Genomic DNA, 16,844 nt, shown 5'->3' with positions numbered 1-16,844 from the left:
GAGCTCGCCGCTCTCAAGGCGGAGCTCGCCGGAGCCTCAAAGGCGGCCCGCGAGAGCGAGCAGCTCCGGCTGCAGCTGCACGAGGAGCGGCGGCGCGTGTCAGACGCGACCCTGCCCGCGCTCGAGCCGGGCTCGGAGCCGTCCGACGTCGCGCTCGCCGCCCTCAACCAGGAGCTCGTCTCGGCCAGGCTCGGTCGCGCAGAGTCGGACGCCGCCCTCGCCGAGGCGCGGCGCGAGGTGGCGAGGACGAGGGAGGAGCTGTACGAGAGCCGGACCAGAGCGGAGCAGCGGGAGGCGGAGCACGCCGCCGCACTGAGCGCGGTGAAGGCGCAGCACAAGGCCCGCGCCGCCGCCGCCGCGCGAGCGAGCGCCGACGGGAACGGCAGCGCCCGCGCCTCCGACGGCCGCGCCTCCGCCGCCGAGGCGACGCAGTTTGCCGCGCAGGCGGCGGCCGAGGCGATGGCGAGGGCGGAGGCGGCGGAGGGGAGGCTGGCCGAGGTGGAGGCGCGGCTCGACCAGGCAGTGCGCGGTGCGGCGGAGGCGCACTCCGAGGCGGAGCGGCAGGCGGCTGAGCTTAAAAAGGCGGCGGCGGTGCTCGCGGCGGAGAACGCCTCCGTGGAGGGCAAGCTGCACAAGGAGGTGGAGAAGGTGGACAAGGCCAAGGAGGCGCTCAAGGTGGGGATCGCCGAGCGCAAGCAGCTGCAGGCGGAGGTCAAGGCGCTCGAGGCGCGCCTCTCAACCACCTCCCGCGACGAGCAAAAGTCGCAGGGGCGGCTCAGCTCTGCGGCGGAGGTGAAGCGAGAGCCGTCCTCCAGCGGAGACGAGCTGCGACACACGAGGTGAGCACGGCGTGTGGTAGGTGAACCGAGAGCTGTCCTCAGAGCGGGACACGCTCGCCGCGCAGCTCAAGAAGGCGAGCCGCGAGCTGGAGGCGCTGCAGGCGACGCGGGCGAAGGAGGTGTCGGCCGCGGAGCAGCTGCGCCAGGGCCTCGATCGCGCGCAAGCCGAGGCGCGTTCGGCGAGCGAAGACTCGAGCGCCGCGGTGCAGGCGCTGCGCACCAAGGTCGGCGCGTTCGAGCGCGAGCTGGGCAAGACAAAGTCGCTCCTCGCGCAGAAGGAGCTCCAGCTGTCGACGATGAGCGCCGACAACCTGCAGAAGCTCGAGGCGGAGCGAGACGAGCTCTCCGCGACCGCGGCCGGCCTGCGGGACCAGCTCGAGGAGGCGCGGTCGGCTGCCCAGGTGCGAGAGGCGAGCCTCGCGGAGGCGGCGGCGCAGGCGACACAGCGCGCGGACGAGCTCGAGCAGAAGTTGCGCGAGGCGGCCGCCGCTGCCGACGCGGCCGCCGCCAACGCCGCTGCCGCCGAAGCGGCCTCGGCCGGCGGTGCGGCTGCCGGCGGTGCGGCGACGGTCGCCCCCGGCGAGGGTTGGGCGCCAGGCGACAGCTGGGTTGTCAACGACAGCGAGTTTGAGGCCGCTCCCGTCCCCGGCGGCGACGCTGCCGCCCTTGCTATTGCCGATGGCGTTCATCTTTCGACGGCAGAGCCCGCACGCTCTAGCGGGGCGCAGCCCTCCCCCGGCGACGACGTTGCCGACGGCGCCGCGAAGGAGCAGCAGGCGGAGCTGCAGGCCGAGGTGCAGAGGCTTCAGGAGGAGCTCGCCTCCCTGCAGCGCCGGAGTGAGGAGAGGGCCGTCCACGAGGTGGAGAATGAGCGCACGCTCCGCCGCCTCGAGCAGATCCGCACGCTCAAGCTCGATCTCGCAGCCGCGAAGGAGGAGATCGCCGCCTTGAAGAAGGGCGAGCAGAGCCGCACGGAACGCGCCGCGGCTCTCAAGGAGAAGACGCAGGCGTACGTCTCGCAGCTCCGGGCGGACCACGCTGCCGCACTCGACGCCGCTGCCGCCGACGGCCAGAGGGCGCTGGAAGCAAAGCAGCTCGAGCTCGAGCGGTTCGAGGCTGCTGCGGCGGACGAGATTGCAACGGCGCAGATGAGCCTCGAGGCGGCGGAGCGGACTGCAGGGCTCGAGGCGAGCAGCGTCCGCGCGACTCTGGCGGCAGAGGCAAAGGCGCAGATCCGGACGATGAGCAGAGAGATTCGAGAGATCGAACGGCAGCTCCAAGCGGAGGGCGGCTGAGAGCGTGAAAGTGCCCGTACAGCGTACTCTATCTGCGTCTCGTGAATGTGTTATTAATAATGTTTTCAAAAAACATGACTCAGATCGTGCACGCGCTCCATGTCCATCGCACGCGGAGCTGCTCTAGCAGCTCTCCTCTGCGCTCTGGATCGGTGACATCTCCTGACTGTCACGTGTCAGCGCGGGTCTGACATGTGTTGTGCGCTGGGACAGCGCTCAGCGGCGCTACTCTTAGATAACGTAATCTCACACGACACAGCATCTCACACATAACGATAACTCAACACTGGAGAGGGGAGTATATGTACATCGCGCGCTTTCATCGCTCAAAGGACAAAGCTACTCAATGTGCTCCGCCCGATCCCGGTCCAGAATCGCCGCGCGCAACGCCTCGAAGGAGGAGTTCTCGCCCTCGATGCGGATCAGGTCGAGAGGCGACGAGCCGCCCTCGGCGCCTCCGAGCACAAACTGCTCCACGGGCTGAGCCGTGAGGGGCGAGAGCGGCAAATGCGACAAGCCAGGCATCGGACAGAGAGTGACGTCGGCGCCGGCCGCTGCGTACAACGCCGCCAGCCTGGCGCCGTTGGCGCAAGGGACCACCCGGTCGGCGGTGCCTGTCATGACGAGGGTCCGCTTGGCCGGGGCGGCGAGGATCGCCTCCCTGCGCTGCCTGGAGAGGAGGTGATGGTGGTCGAGGGTGCAAAAGAGGTTGACAAGCCAGCCGCGCAGGCGGCCGCGCACGTGCGGACCTCTCTGGTCCTGCAGCAGCGCCGAGACCTCGCCCATTAGCGCGCCGCCGTCCCGTTCGGTGGGCGCGATCTCGCTCGCCGCAACCTCGACGCAGCCGCGGGCGTCCTGCTCGGCGTCGTACCAGAAGAATCCCGCCCAGCCCGCCGCGACGAGCGCGGCGAGCGCACGCGCCCGGTAGAGCGGCGACGAGAAGACGAGCTCCGTGTCCTTCGGCGGCCGCGCCGAGTCGCGCGGGTAGCGCGAGCAGCGGCTGTTGCGCGTGAGGAGTGCGCGGTGCGCAGTGCGCCGCCGGGAGCGGTTGCGGTCCGCCTGCTGGAGCAAGCCCTCCAACACCAGCCGAAGGTAGCCAGAGGCCTTCGTTTGGGCGCCCTCGGGCGGAAGCGTGTTGATCAGCACCGCGGCGGCGAAGGACCCGAGCCCACGCTCGCGAGCGAGCGCCATCGCGTGCTGCGCCACCATCCCGCCCTGGCTGATGCCGACGAGGGTCGTCTCGTGGGGAGCCCATCCCAGGTGCGTCAACACCCGCAGCGCGTCCTCTCCCAGCCCATTAATCCGCCACAGCGCGCGGCCGCACGACGAGCGGCCAGAGCCTCGCGTGTCGAAGGCGGCGATGCACGCGCGGCCACGCAGGCTCGAAAGGAAGCCGAGTGCCTGCCACAGCTCGAGAGTGCAGCCCCAGCCGTGCATCGCGAGCACCTTGATCGGCGACGAGCAGTCGCCCTCAACCTCGACGCGGAGGTGGCGGGTGCAGCGCTTGCCCTGGACCAGAGCAAGCCATGGCTGCCAGCGACCTCCCGGAGCCTCCACCCACTCGACCTGAGCTGCCGTTCCCGCCGCTGCCAGAACGTCTCCTTGAGTAGCGTCTTCGTCCACGTCTCCCTGAGTGGTGGGCGACGCGTCCTTGGTCATCCCTGTTGTCGGCTACCTGTGTCGGCCGCGGAGGAGTCTGAATTCTCACGCCTGGGTTCCGGCTCCTACCCGGATAGGGGGTCTGTTCACACTGACTCGCGCCAAAACGCCCTACCTACCTACCTATCCCCAGGCCGCGCAGCGAAGCGAAAAAAGATGAAAATAGGGGGTACCTACCTATTGCAGGGCCCTTTTGGGCCAAACAAGACCAACCTACCTACCTATCTGGGAGGGAGGGGCCAGCCAGTGGGAACAGACCCCCTATCCGGGTAGGAGCCGGAACCCTGTGCGAAGAGGAGCTCGGCCGCACTCGCACGAGAAAGATTGAAGGTAAAACTAGCAGGGATCCTAACATCTACATAAGGGATCCCTCCCTTGGGTTGTTGGGACTGGCGCGCACCTGGGAGAGAGAGATTTTTAGAAGCCAACAAGAAATCGCTCCCACAGTGACTTGGGCTCGGCAGCTTGTCAAGTACCAGCCGGAGCCGGAGTCGGAACGTAGCCGAGAAAGTCGTCGAGGGTGTCGAAAATGTCATTCGCCGCGCTAGTAGAGCCGGAGCCGCACTTGCTTGGTCGGACTCTGGCACTAACACAGGACACAGCAGAAAAGAATTTGTGCGGGTCCCGTGCTGGCACTAACACAGGCAAACCACCGGAGCCGTATGAAAAAAAACACCGGGCTCACCTCGAGACAGCAGCATAATCAAAACTCTCGGCTCTCTCGCTGTGATTTTGTGTGAGCTCTGTGTCTGGAGATCAGCAGGATCAGCAGGAGGATGTACGAAGAGATTAGGAGCAGCAGGAACCCGAGGGATCATGTGGAAGACGGCTAGTGCTAGTCCCCCATCGGGAGGACGACCCCGGCTAGTCGCCGACCACACCCACAAAGAACCCTGCACAAAGCTCGCACGGGCGGGGACCTGTTCCTTTTTACCCATCTCACAGTAGAGGTGCGCCGTTTTTATTTATTTTGGCAATGCAGAAGTTGGGGGCAGGGGAGAGCCGTCGTCGTTTAAGAGTCGTCGTTTAAGAGAGCGTGGAGTAAGAATGAAACAGTACCAAGAAATTAGACTGCCGCCCTCACTGCCTCCCTGGCTCCCTCTCCGCCCTCTGCACGCTGCGCAGGCAAAACGCCTGCGCCTCCGCCGGCTCGAGCTTGACGATGTCCTTGACTTGTACCTGCTGCATGCACATCTGGCACACGCCCTCCGTCTGAATCAGCTGCGTGAAGACCGCGTAGGAGGCGGGGAACCCACACGAGGGGCAGAGGCACATGTCCGACGTGACGACGTGCCGGCCGGTCGCGACACAGTAGGGGATCTGGTTCTTGGTGGACGGGCACTCGAGCTCCGACTCTGGCAGCCTCGCGGCCGAGTCAAAGGGCGACGGGGTCTCCGCCTCCTCGGCGTCAGTCTTGTCGCCCGGTTTGCGCACAATGTTCTCGATCTTTCGTCTGAAGCCCTCCTGCAGCTGCTCGCGGTACTCTGGCCGCATGAGCGTCGTGGCAAACTCAAAAGCGGACTCGCGCAGGCCCGCACGGTGGCACTCGATGACACAAGAGGTGAGGATAGGAACGACGTGCGCGGGGAAGCGTGAGATGCTCCGCGCCACTCGGCAGAGGAGCCTCGCTGCCGTCATGTGATCGCCGCTCTTGGAGAGCGGCTTGACGAGCACGTACGAGTGCAGAAGCATCAGGCTGTTGGCCAGCTCTTGCGGCACGCGGATGCGCTGCGAAGAGAGCTCTCGATGCGTGTCGAAGAGGATCTGGTGCGCCACGCGGTAGTTTCCAACCTCCTGCTCCTGCCGTGCGATGATGATTGCCGTCTTGGCCGCCTGCGTGTAGTTGCCCAGCGCCATGTAGAGCTTGAAGATGTAGTTGGGGTCCTTGGGCACGCCATCCGTCTCGCCCATCAAAAAGTCGATCAGCTGGTGGGTGAGGGTGTCGGAGCGCGCGCGGCCCACCACCTCGGTGGCCTGGCGGACGGCGCGCTCCCCACACTGCAGGAAGAGTCGGAGTGCCTTGGCGTAGTCCTTGAAGAGGAACCAGAACTCGCCCGCTCGCATCGGGTCGCCCCGCTCCTCATAGTACTGTGCGACCTTCTTGTAGTCGCTCGGGCTGCCGTCCGCTCCCAGGGCCGCGGTGAAGACCTCCATGTGGTCGTTGGTCGAAGCCGCCTCAAAGGCATCCTCCGCCCGCTTCGCAAGCAGGAAGAACTCGATGGCATTCCGGCTGTCCCCGGCCGACACGCAGTGCCTCGCCACCAACAGGGCGCCCTGCGACGACTTGGACTCGCGGACGACGGCAAACGCGCGCTGTGCCTTGCCGAGGTGGGACAGGAGCAGCCGCACGACAGAGTCAACATCGTTGGCCTTTTCGTACGCCGCAGCCGCCTCCTCGTAGGCCTTGTCAATCTCTTTGGCCTTTGCGTACTCGATGAGCAGCTTTGGCGCCGAGATGCGGCCCATGAGCGGTTTCGCCGCCACCCAGTTCTTGGTGCGAATGTAGATCTTGACCGCCTTCTCGGGCGCGTCGCCCTCCTCGTAGAGCCGCGCCGCATCCTGCGGCTGCTTTAGCACGGTGTCGAGGATATCCGCGCACTCGCGGCAGCACTGAGCGTCGCCCGTCTCGAGGGCGAGCTGAGCTCCCCGGCCCGCGTCGCCCATCCGCAGCGTCATCTTTGCCACGCCGACGGCACAAGCGTGCGCGAGGCGTGAGTCGCCACCGCGCGCATCAAAGCGTGAGGCGAGCGCCTCCGCCGCGTTGAGGCCTGCCGTGTACATTTGCAGGGCTCGCTCGTACTCCTCGCGAAACTCGAGCTGCTGCGCAAACTCGCACGAGATGTACGGCACCTGCTCCGGCGCGAGCGTCTTCGCCAGCTTGAGGGCCTGCTCCCAGTGGAGCAGGTCGCGGCGCATCTCGAGCGCCGCGATGGGCCTCGTCGATACCAGGAAGAGCTCCTGCGCGCGCGAGTAGTCCTCGAACGTTAGGGCGATGTGCCCGGCGAGCAGGTTTGCGTCCTCGATGGCGCGCAGCTTGGAGAGGGTGAGCACCATGCACGCGTCGCCCTGCTCGCGGTAGGCTCGCTCCGCGAGGGCAACATCGAGGTTCAGCAGGGCCGCCCTGGCCAGCTTGAGGTAGAGCTCCTGGTCGCGCAGCAGCTTGGCGACCTCCCACGCTCGCGTGAAGCGCAGCAGCTCGAGGTTCTGGTGGAAGCACTTGCGGAGCGTCTCGCCCGCCGCGCCGCCCTTTGCCGCCACTTTGAGAATGGCGTCGTGGGTGGAGAGAGGCACGTGCACGATCGCCCCGTTGTCGGCCTGCGATATGACAGTCCCGTCGTACGCCATGATGGGCGTCAGGCCCGGCTGCAGCTTGGTCTGGCCGATGGGCTTGACGCCTCCGCTGCCTTCGTCGCTGACATGGTGCTGCGAGTAGACGTAGACGGAGAGCACCTTCGCGTCGTGGACCACGAGCACGCCCCAGTCGGCCGAGTCCCACATCACGCGGATCGCCGCCGGCGGGAAGCGTGGGATGGGTCGCGCCAGGTCGACCACCGGATTGTAGAGGAAGCCGGCGGCGGTGTCGTCGACAAAGACCAGCCGCGTCGCAGAGTCGTTGGGGAAGAGCTTTGCGATGCCGCACTCGTGCCTGTACTCGTTGATGAGGGCGAACTCTTGGAGAAAGATGTAGGAGATGGTTCCCCGCGCTGTGCCGTAGACAAGAAAGTCCCTCGACATGCACATGCACGTGACGTCCGCGCTCTCGTCCTTTCCCGGGAAGATTTGCGCGCCGTCGTCGCCCTCGCGGAGAGTGTGGACTTGCACGCGCCCCTCCGACAGCACGGCGACAAAATCAGCGTTCAGGATCACCTGATCCACCGTGCCGAGGTACTCCCGCTCGAAGGCGAGCGGACAGTCGTCCGCCTCGAGCGAGTGGAAAAAGACTTGGTTGTTCATCCCAACCGCGGCGTGCGCGGGGCCGAGCGCGGCAAATGTCGGCTCCATGCCGATCCTGACGCGGCGTGGCTCGTCGCCCTTGCGGTCCGGCAGGGCAGAGCACACCGATAGTTCCATGAGCGAAGTCAGGTACATGTAGCTTGCGCCGTGCGCGATCGCGAGAGGCGGCAGGCACGCGAGGAAGCTGAGGACTGCACCCGAGCTTGACGAGACGGTCAGCACCTGCCCATCCCTCGTCCACGTCACGTGCTGGAGGTCGCCGTCCTCCGAGTCGAGCAGCATGGACTCGTCCTCCATCTCGCGATACTCATCATCGAGGTCCACAATCTTGATCTCGCGCCCAGAGCAGACCGCGGCGCGCCGCGTCTGCGCCGAGACCGCAAGAGAGGCGGCGCCGGCAAAGAGCTTCTTTGAAAAGAGCTCCTCAGTCGACGCGCCGACCTCGGCCGAGCGGACGACAAAGTAGCCCGAATCGAACGCGACCGCAACGAGTCCGTCGCCAAACCAGCGATAGGACGTCACCTTGCCGTACGTGGGCGAGAACTTGAGCTCGGTGCCGCCAGTCGGCTTATTGACGTCAAAGACGAGCAGCGTGCTGCCGCCGCTCACCACGGACGCCACCGAGCCGCCTCCGCCGCGCGCCGGAATCTGAATGGCGGACCCCTCCGCCTTCAGCGCCGTCTGTGCAAGCGCGTCGCCGTCTGCGTTCGAGATGGTCACCTGCCGGTCGGCCGAGGCGAGGACGAGCTTGTTGTCCGAGCTCCACGCGCCGGACGTGATAGTCTTGGCGTGCTTTCCGGCGATGGACTGCTTCTTGAGTGTGCGCTTGTTGTAGATGAGGAGGTTGCCTGTCACCGCGGCGACATCGGGCGTGATCGCGCAGTTGCTGTGAGGCCCTCATTGGGGACACCTCACCCTTTGCTGTGCCGATGGCCAGCTGCGGTCCCGCTGCCGACCAGCAAATGAGCGTCAGCTCCTCCTTGACGCCCGTGTCGAGGGAGGACTCGGAGTTCTGATTGGCGTCCCACAGCTTGATCACGGGCGACTTCTCCTGCATCACCGCCAGCATCTCGCCGTCCTTGTCCCACTCGAGGCCTGTGCACTTGCCGCTGCCGTCGAGCGCAATCTCGGCATGCTCCTCGCCCTGACGATTGAAGACGTTGACAACGCGGTTCTTGCCGCAGGTTGCAAGAAAGGAGCCCTGCGCGCACAACGCGGGCGACGAGCAGTCACATGGGTAGTCAATGCGTAGAGGGAGAGAGCGGAGCATGCCTGCGGGTGCCACGCCACGGTGACGCTCCCCCGGCCGTGGCTCTTGGGAGAGACGGCAAAGAGCTTTTTCTGCGTGTTACATGGCGGCGGCGAGTGGTGAGCGGCTCGCGCGGGAAGAGGGAAATGTGGGCGGACGGGTGGGTCGGCACACCATCGTCGTTGCAGTGTTCGGCCTAACGCCCCCCGCCCACGGCGATTCGTTTCAGGCGGTTTAAAGAACTCGCGCGTCCCCGTCAATGAGTGCACATACGAGTACCTTCGTGTCGCTCGTCGGGCGCCCGCGGGTCAGGCTGCACGGCTTCGGAATGTCTGCTTGGAGTGCAGTTATCATCCTCACAAAATGCAGGTAGCCAGAAAACACGCCTCCGTGGCTCGGGTTACACCAATCCTCGCTACCCAACGCGGCCAAAGGATATCCACCTCGAGAACCTCGAGAGACCTGCGTCCGGTTATTTTTGCTCGTGTTCCTTGGGTCGGCGCTCGGTGCGCGGCTGCATTTGCACACGTGTGGTGAAGCAGGTGGCCTGCTTGATTTCCACGCAACACCATGCGTGCGATCAAGTCAAAAGTCAAGAAGAAGTTCGCCAAAGATCCGTCTCTCGCTGACCAATTTGGCGACGCCGCGCCCGGCTATCTGCCCGAGCAAGAGAGCGCCGAGGCCGGCGCCTTCCCCGCAGCGGCTGGCACAGCAGGCAGCCTTGTGGACCTGCTCGAAGCCAGCGCCGATCTGGGCCCCAGCGCTGCCCCGCTCTCGCCGCAGCGCGGCTCACCGCGCGGCTCACCGCGCGGCTCGCCTCGCGGCTCGCCACGCGGCCGGCTGCCGCCAGAGGACGACGAGGCGGCAGGGCCGCCCTGGGATGAGCGGCCGCCTCTCAGCCCGAGCCGCCTGTCGCAGCTTCCCTACTCTGCCGGTGTGGGCCTCCCGCTCGAGAGCTTGCGCGAGGTGCAGCACGCCCTCTCGGTCAGCCCGTGGATGCTTGCGCTGCCCGAGCTGTCCGCCTTTCAGTCCTTCATCACAGAGATGGCGGCGGCGAGCGCGGCGGGCACGCCCGAGCGGATGTTGCGGATGGTCCGGGCAGAGGCGCGCGCGGAGCTCCGTGCCGCGGACGAGGCCGACCGCGGCGACGACACGGCAGCGGCCGGCCCTGCCGCTGCGGCAGCGGCTGCGGCGGGAGCGCCGACCGAGGCTCCTGCCGCCGCCGGTGCCGGTGGGGTCGAGCCGGGCGTGAGCAGATACGCGAGCGACGCGGGCCCCGAGGAGTACGACCTGGCGGACGGCCGCCCGACCCCGCAGGACGTCGAGGAGCGCGTGTACGAGAAGGCGGCGATGCTGCTACCTAAGGGCAGCCGCGCCGAGGTGACGTACGAGGAGGTGACATGCGCGCCGGTGATCCACCTCTTCTCTGCGACGGTCGGGCGCGAGCTCTTCGACAAGTCGCCGCCCGAGGTGCACGTCATCATGTGGGCCGTCGACTCGCGCGACCGCTGCGTCGGCGGGACCGTCTCCTGGCCTGCAAAGGAGGGGAGCGCGAGCCCCGTCTGGAACTCGGCGCGTCAGCTCGCCGTCGGGGTGTCGGACCCGGGCGCGCAGCTGCACATCGAGCTGTGGGCGACGCAGACGGACGCGGCGCTCGCGGCGGCCAAGATCCCGCTGCACAGCCTGCTCGCCGCCCCGATCGACGTCCCTCTCCTCCGGCCGGACGACGGCGAGGGAGGCCCTCCCCGCCACACGCCGCGTGGAGGGTCGGCGGTGCGGCTGCACGCGCTGCCGGCGCCGTCGCCAATGAAGACGGTCTTCTTCGTGCGGCACGGCGAGTCAAAGTGGAACGAGGCGCAGGCCAAGCGCGACGTGCTCGAGATGGTCTCGCAGGTCTGACAGCCACCTCGGGAGTCTGGTTGCTCTTCCTTCTCACACTCACTCTCTCTCACTCTCGCAGGTGGACCACCCGCTCAACGAGAAGGGCTACAAGCAGGCGTGCGAGCTGCAGCGGGCGATCCGCGCCGCGGCGGACGGCGGGCGGAGCATGCTCTCTTCGTCCCCCTCCGAGGCCGCCGCCCTGCGCGCGCTGCTCGGCGCTCAAGCCGTGTGGGCCTCGCCGCTCACTCGCGCCATCCAGACCGCGGTCGTCGCGATGCGGCCCCTGCTCGAAAAGGGGGACGGCCCGCCGCCCGAGCTGATGCTCTTCGGCGCCGACAGCTCCTCCGCGCGCCTCTCGAGCGACAGGTCCTCCGATGGCGGCGCGGTGGCGGCGGCGGCCGCCGCCGGCAGCAGCAGCGGGTCTGGCGACCAGGCGGCGATGGAGCTTGAGCTAAAGACCAACGCGCGCGAGAAGAAGAACGTGGGCGGCCGCGACACGCAGGGGCTCGTGGTCGGCGCCGCATGCGCCCAGCGCGCGCGGCAGAAGCTGGCCGAAGTGGCGCCCGGCGCCGAGCGCTTTGGCGACGGGATCAAGTTCAACTTTGACGAGGCGCGCCGACGTTTCCCCGAACCGCCCCCCACGAGCGTCTCCCTGAGCCTGCCTTGGACCTGCCCTGCAGGTGAGCGAGCCGTGGTGGAACACCTCGGCCGAGGCGAGGGACGAGGTGCGCGGTCGCCTCCTCGAGCTGCTCTACCAGATCCAGTTCTCGCGGCACGACACGATTGTCATCGTCGGCCACTCGCACTTCTTCCGCTCGATGTTCCAGCGCTTCCTGCACGCCGACGTGGGCCACCGCTCCACCGAGCTCGCCAGCCGGCTCTGCAAGGACGTCCTACCCAACTGCGGCGTCGCCTGCTGCCAGCTCGACTTTAGCCGCGGGCCCCGGATGATCACCGACGTGCGACTGCTCGTCGCGGCGCAGACGCCAAACGCGGGCGTCAAGCTGGTGATGCAGCGGCAGTTCGAGCAGCCGACGGGGCCGGTGGTGCACCTCACGGGGGTCAACCACGTGCCCCTCTTCGACCTCTCCGCGCGCGTCCAGGTCACCATGTGGCTCGCCGACAGCAGCGGCGTCCACATCGGCAGGCAGGCGGCCTGGCCGGCCGCCACGGCGCACGCCACCTCGCCCGACGACGCAAAGGCGCTCGCCGACGCAAAGGGGAAGCGGAACCTGCGGCCCGGCCTGGTGTGGCGCGGCCGCTGCACGTGGAACTCGGCGCGCCGCCTCGGCCAGTCGCACTGGGGCGCCGACACGGTGCTGCACCTCGCGGTGCGCAGCGGAAAGGACTCTGCGCTGCTCGCGTCGGCCGAGGTGCCGATGGGGTGCGTGGGGGCGGAGGAGCTCGAGCTGGGCGCGCTCACCTACGCGCCGAGCCGGCGGGGTGGCCCGCCCACCTCGGACGGCTCGCTCGGCCCTCCGTGCACCATCACCCTCCGCTCGGTCGCCGCCGAGCGGCCCGTCAAGCACCTGTTCCTGCTGCACACGGCGCAGTCGACGTGGTCAGAGGCGTACCGCACGATGCTGCGCGCCGCCGGGATGGAGGAGCCGTCCGCGCGCGCCAGCGGCGGCACGGGAGCCGTCGGGGAGCAGACGCAGAAGCTGAAGGAGCGGCTGGGCGGGATGGCCAAGCGCGGGCAGGAGGCGTACCAGCGCATGCGCGCCGTCATGGCTAAGACGGACCACCCGCTGTCGCGCATCGGCTACATGCAGGCCGAGCGCGTCGGGGCCGCGATCCGCGCATCCGCCGCGCTGAGTGGCGTCGCGCGCTCGTCCGCCGCCGACGGCGACGGCGGCGCCGCCGCCGACGAGGAGCAGCGCGCGGCCCTCCTGTCCCTGCTGCAGGGCACCCACGCGCTGTGGTCGTCCCCGCTCACGCGCGCGGTCCAGACGGCGCAGCTCGCGCTGCTGCCCCTGCTCGAGGCGGCGGGCGTGGTCGAGGTCAAGGCCAACGCCAGGCAGCGCCGCGGCCTCACCAACCCAAACATGTCCATCGGGACCGTATCGGGCGACGCCATGCGGCACCGCTGCGTCGAGAAGTTCCGCGAGCTGGCCGCCTCGGAGCAGGGCCTGTGCGACGAGGCGAGCCTCGAGCAGATCGAGGCGAGCGAGCTCGACACGGTCGAGGCGGAGGCGCGCTGGTGGTCCGACAAGACGGAGTCGGAGCGCGACTTTCAGGCGCGGGTCGCGGAGCTGGTCTCGCAGATCCGCTACTCGCCGCACGAGTCGCTGGTGCTCGTGACGCACGACGACGTCTTCCACGAGCTGCTCGGCCGCCACACGCACACCTCGGCGCACGTGCGGCAGGGGCCGCTCCTCAAGCAGATGACTTCGGGCTCCGTCCCCTCGTGCCAGCTGCTGTGGTGTTGCATGGACTTTGGGCGTGAGCACGCCCAGCCGATCACGGACGTCGTCGATATGTCATCGCTCCTGCAGGTTGCGATGCCGCAGCAGCCCAGGCGGGGGAGGTCAGTCTCCGGGAGAGGGAGCGAGTGATGGGGCCGCGCCCTTGCTCCCTTCCTCGCTGCGTATGGGCGCCTCTCGCGAGTGCTTGTGTTCTGATGTTGTGCATGCACACGCTCACGCACTCGGCTCACGGCTGTCACGGTCTCTTCGCGCTGCGGGCCCCTCTTGGGATACCGCTTGTACACACACCAGACCAGACCTTACACTTGTGCGTGGTGCTCTGATGGAGAGGGGGTCGTGATTCCGTTTCCCTTCAGAAAATATCGCCGTCCGCACACGTGCCGGCGGGGGGAGAGGCAGGCGCTGGAAAACGGGGTGTCTCAAGAGGCGACTCTCAGTCTCGGACTTTCTCAGGCGCGGCGCGTCAGTCGGCTCTGTGTGAGAGGCGACGGCGCCGGCCGGGTCCGGGCGCGCGAGGAGAGCGCGCGGGGCGGCGCGCACGCGCGTGAGGCCGTGAGCAAGCGGGGCGCCCGCCCAGCTCCGGCCGGCGAACGCGGCGTAGATGCGTGCGCTGTGCGAGCTCCAGGATCCATGCACATTGAATGGAACGGCCCCAGATCGTCCGTTCTCAAACCCGTTGGGTTCCCTCCCGTCCGTCCAAGCTCCGCGGTTCGTCGCGGTGTCGTGATGCGACGACGATGTGTTGCACGGACGCGCCCGTCCAATTTGCCTTGCTCATTGACGCGCACACGATTCTGTCTGGAGTATGCTGTATGGTGCTCAAGCTGCCACGGCGTCGCTCTGCAGCCACCGGACAGCGCCTTCGAGCAGGCCGCGCTCGATTACCGAGTCGGTGTGGTGCACGAGGTCCGCAAACTCCTCCTCCGTGTTTACGCGTGCGAGCTCTGGGAGAGAGACGGTTGCCAGAAGATATTCGACGTCGTGACGCGACACATTCCACATTTCGGAAAGCGCCGTCGCAGCTGCGTCGACGGGGTCGGGCTCCCGATTTGCGGCGGAGCGTGCGCCGTTGAGAATGCCAGCTGCGCAGGCAAGGACGTGCTCCACCGCGGCCTCGGAGTTCTCGCACCGAAGGACGTTGACACCGATGGGACACTCCTCTTGCAGCGCCTCGACGGCACTCTGCTGCGCGCGCTCGCCGAGCAGCAAAATCGTGCAGCGCCGTGCCGCACGTGCTGCCTTGGTGGCACGCTCGACAACCGCCGACGCCGCCTCCCCGCGAGTCAGCACGAAGGCGAGCGCGCCGCGAGGCGTGGTGAGCAGCATGTCGCTCGCCGCACCCTGCGGAGCGTCGCGAGTCCGGACGCCCTTTCGCTCGAGGTGGCGAGCTTCGGCGGCGGCGGCCGAGGACGAGATGACGAACATTTTTTTGCTCGTATGGTGGCAGTCGCGGTACCTGGTGGCTTTTAGCGGGCAGCGGTGGAGCGAGCAATAGCCGATTTGCGCCGCAGGCGCTCAGCGCCGCAGGCGTTGACAAGCACCCCCTCCCTCCCCCAAAAGCCGCAGGGGGTTCTGCTCAAAGCTCTACACACAAGTCTGGCACTGAAACGCAGTCCCATGTGGACGAGAAGACCCACGCAGGCACGTGCAAGGAATGGCGTTGACACCCTGGAATGTGGTGCGCACCCAGACGACTCCCAGACACAGGAGGGCCACAGAACGGAACGTGATACGTTGGTGCGTAATAGATAGGGAGCGTGCCGCCTTCACGACACGTGCCGCAGGCAGCGCCGCTCGGAGGGCCGCCTGTAACGTACAGCTGAGACAGCTGCATGCTGCAAGTGAACGGAGGGCGGGCGGGCAGGCGGGTGGCGGCGGTAACGGGCGGCGGCAGTGGCGGCGGGGGCGGAGTGGCGGCGCCGCGAGCGTGCCAGCGACAGAGCCGGTGGAGCTGGAGAGGCGGAGAGGGAGCGGCGGTGGCAGCGGCGACGCAGGCAGGGCCGGTGGAGCTGGAGAGGCGGAGAGGGAGCGGCGGTGGTTGGTGACGGTGGGCAGGGGGGGGGGGGGGGGGGATCTGCGTGGTTGCGCGTGGCGGCGGAGTCTGCTGAGTCTGCAGCGGCGGCGGCGAGGCGGAGGGAGGCTGCGGCGACGGCGAGGCGGAGGGAGTCGGCGGCGGAGAGGGGGGTGGCGGGCTCGGCGGCGGCGGCGACGGTGGGTCGTGCCCGAAGTAGCGTCACGCGCCACGAGCCCGTAGACCGACGAGGACTCGCGCAGGAGGATATCTTGAGCTGCCGGTGCGTGCACTCGACGAGCCACGCGAGGTGAGATGCCGCGTGGGAGGGCGAGGTGCCCGCGAGCCCGCTGCTTCGAAGCCTCGGCTGGCGGTAGCGAGCTGCCCCTCACAGCGCGAGGCGGTGCCTTGGCGTCGCGCGTGGAGCGCTGGGGAGAGCACCATTAGAGATCGCACTTGCCACAGGTTTCCATTAGCCTCTTGCTGCCCGATGCTTTGCTCATGCTTCGGTGTGAATCACGCCCGCTGTGAAAACATTTTGCGGGGGATTTTTTCGCCAGTCAATAGAGCATGAAAATACCTTTCAGACGGTACCTTTCTGTCCTCCAGAGTCGAAGAACTCGACCGGTGGCTGGCCGCCAAAGTGGCTGGACGGCGCCGCGGCGCACACTGGTGAGCCGCGGAGCACACTGAGGGAGCTGTCCTCGGCGCAGCCGATCGGCTCCCGCGGCCTGGGTGATGGCAGTGGCACTCTCTGAGGCTCCCTGATTTTTTCTGGTATTTGTTGAGCACTCTCTGGTCACCTTCGCCGGGCGAGCCTGGCTCTCGCTGCACAGCGGCGCGACCCGCGGTGAGGCTGCCGATCGTCGAACTGGGCTTAGCTCTCAGTCAAGATATTGTGCATATGGTCGGTCTCTACAATATCTTGACTGAGCACGACCGATGAATCAGCAGCAGGGAGACAGGAAGGCTCGCTGTGTGAGTCGGCCACGCAGAGGGTCGGAACCTGGGCAGCAAGAGGTTAGGTGTAGCGTCCGCCGGACACTACGAGCATTAGGGGTCTAATGGGAGCCGGACACAACGTAGTGTCCGGCGGACACTTCACCTAATGGCTCCACCTAATGACCACCGCTGCGAGGGGCGAGCCTACCTGGTAGTCGCGGTAGAAGAAATCTTGCAAAGCTTCTTCGCCTGGGATTGCTGTTTTCTTTCTTTCTTTCTTTAGCCCTGCGAGAGAGGTTACCAACTGCACTCCAAGTGCTCCAACCGGTCTTGAGGAGGAGGATGACCGTCCAAGTGCTCCTTGTCTTTCTTTATCAAGAATTCAAAACAAAATCCTCCTCAAGACCTCCTCGACGGGCGCTGGCAACGACTCGAGTGGCGGCACGCCCGCCTCCGTGGGCCACTCCTACGCCTTCGGCAACACCGAGGAGAAGGCCCGCCGCCTAAACATGGGCTGCAAGGGGCGCGCGGGAAGAAGCCGCCGTGTGTGACACATATTGCGGCACGTGTGACGTGAGTGTGTGAGAG

The 16,844-nt window shown here is 67.1% G+C and overlaps 5 protein-coding genes across 5 annotated transcripts; 2 read left to right on the top strand and 3 right to left on the bottom strand.

The window, feature by feature from the left end:
* Positions 1 to 31: 31 nt before the first annotated feature.
* EMIHUDRAFT_464180 (hypothetical protein) lies at positions 32 to 2,134 on the top strand (the record flags this gene model as incomplete). The annotated part of the gene is made up of 2 exons (XM_005770282.1): positions 32 to 792; positions 860 to 2,134. Exons 1-2 carry the CDS (start codon positions 460 to 462, stop codon positions 2,132 to 2,134), a joined length of 1,608 nt encoding a protein of 535 aa, XP_005770339.1. The 5' UTR covers positions 32 to 459.
* Positions 2,135 to 2,473: 339 nt separating this feature from the next.
* On the bottom strand, positions 2,474 to 3,793 carry EMIHUDRAFT_209949 (hypothetical protein; the record flags this gene model as incomplete). Its single annotated transcript, XM_005770281.1, has 1 exon — positions 2,474 to 3,793. The coding sequence occupies one exon, from the start codon at positions 3,791 to 3,793 to the stop codon at positions 2,474 to 2,476; it is 1,320 nt and encodes a 439-aa protein (XP_005770338.1).
* A 1,080-nt stretch (positions 3,794 to 4,873) lies between these two features.
* Positions 4,874 to 9,017, bottom strand: EMIHUDRAFT_65847 (hypothetical protein; the record flags this gene model as incomplete). The annotated part of the gene is made up of 2 exons (XM_005770280.1): positions 4,874 to 8,595; positions 8,663 to 9,017. The coding sequence occupies 2 exons, from the start codon at positions 9,015 to 9,017 to the stop codon at positions 4,874 to 4,876; spliced, it is 4,077 nt and encodes a 1,358-aa protein (XP_005770337.1).
* A 3,888-nt stretch (positions 9,018 to 12,905) lies between these two features.
* Positions 12,906 to 13,678, top strand: EMIHUDRAFT_436358 (hypothetical protein). The gene has a single exon (XM_005770279.1). It carries the CDS (start codon positions 12,923 to 12,925, stop codon positions 13,430 to 13,432), a length of 510 nt encoding a protein of 169 aa, XP_005770336.1. The 5' UTR covers positions 12,906 to 12,922; the 3' UTR covers positions 13,433 to 13,678.
* A 444-nt stretch (positions 13,679 to 14,122) lies between these two features.
* EMIHUDRAFT_209946 (hypothetical protein) lies at positions 14,123 to 14,728 on the bottom strand (the record flags this gene model as incomplete). Its single annotated transcript, XM_005770278.1, has 1 exon — positions 14,123 to 14,728. One exon carries the CDS (start codon positions 14,726 to 14,728, stop codon positions 14,123 to 14,125), a length of 606 nt encoding a protein of 201 aa, XP_005770335.1.
* Between the last annotated feature and the right edge of the window lie 2,116 nt (positions 14,729 to 16,844).

Source organism: Emiliania huxleyi (genome assembly GCF_000372725.1).
Source record: "Emiliania huxleyi CCMP1516 unplaced genomic scaffold EMIHUscaffold_40, whole genome shotgun sequence".
NCBI classification, from domain to species: domain Eukaryota; phylum Haptophyta; order Isochrysidales; family Noelaerhabdaceae; genus Emiliania; species Emiliania huxleyi.
The sequence above is the reverse complement of the archived record's forward strand: the minus strand, read 5'-3'. Positions and strand labels throughout refer to the sequence as shown.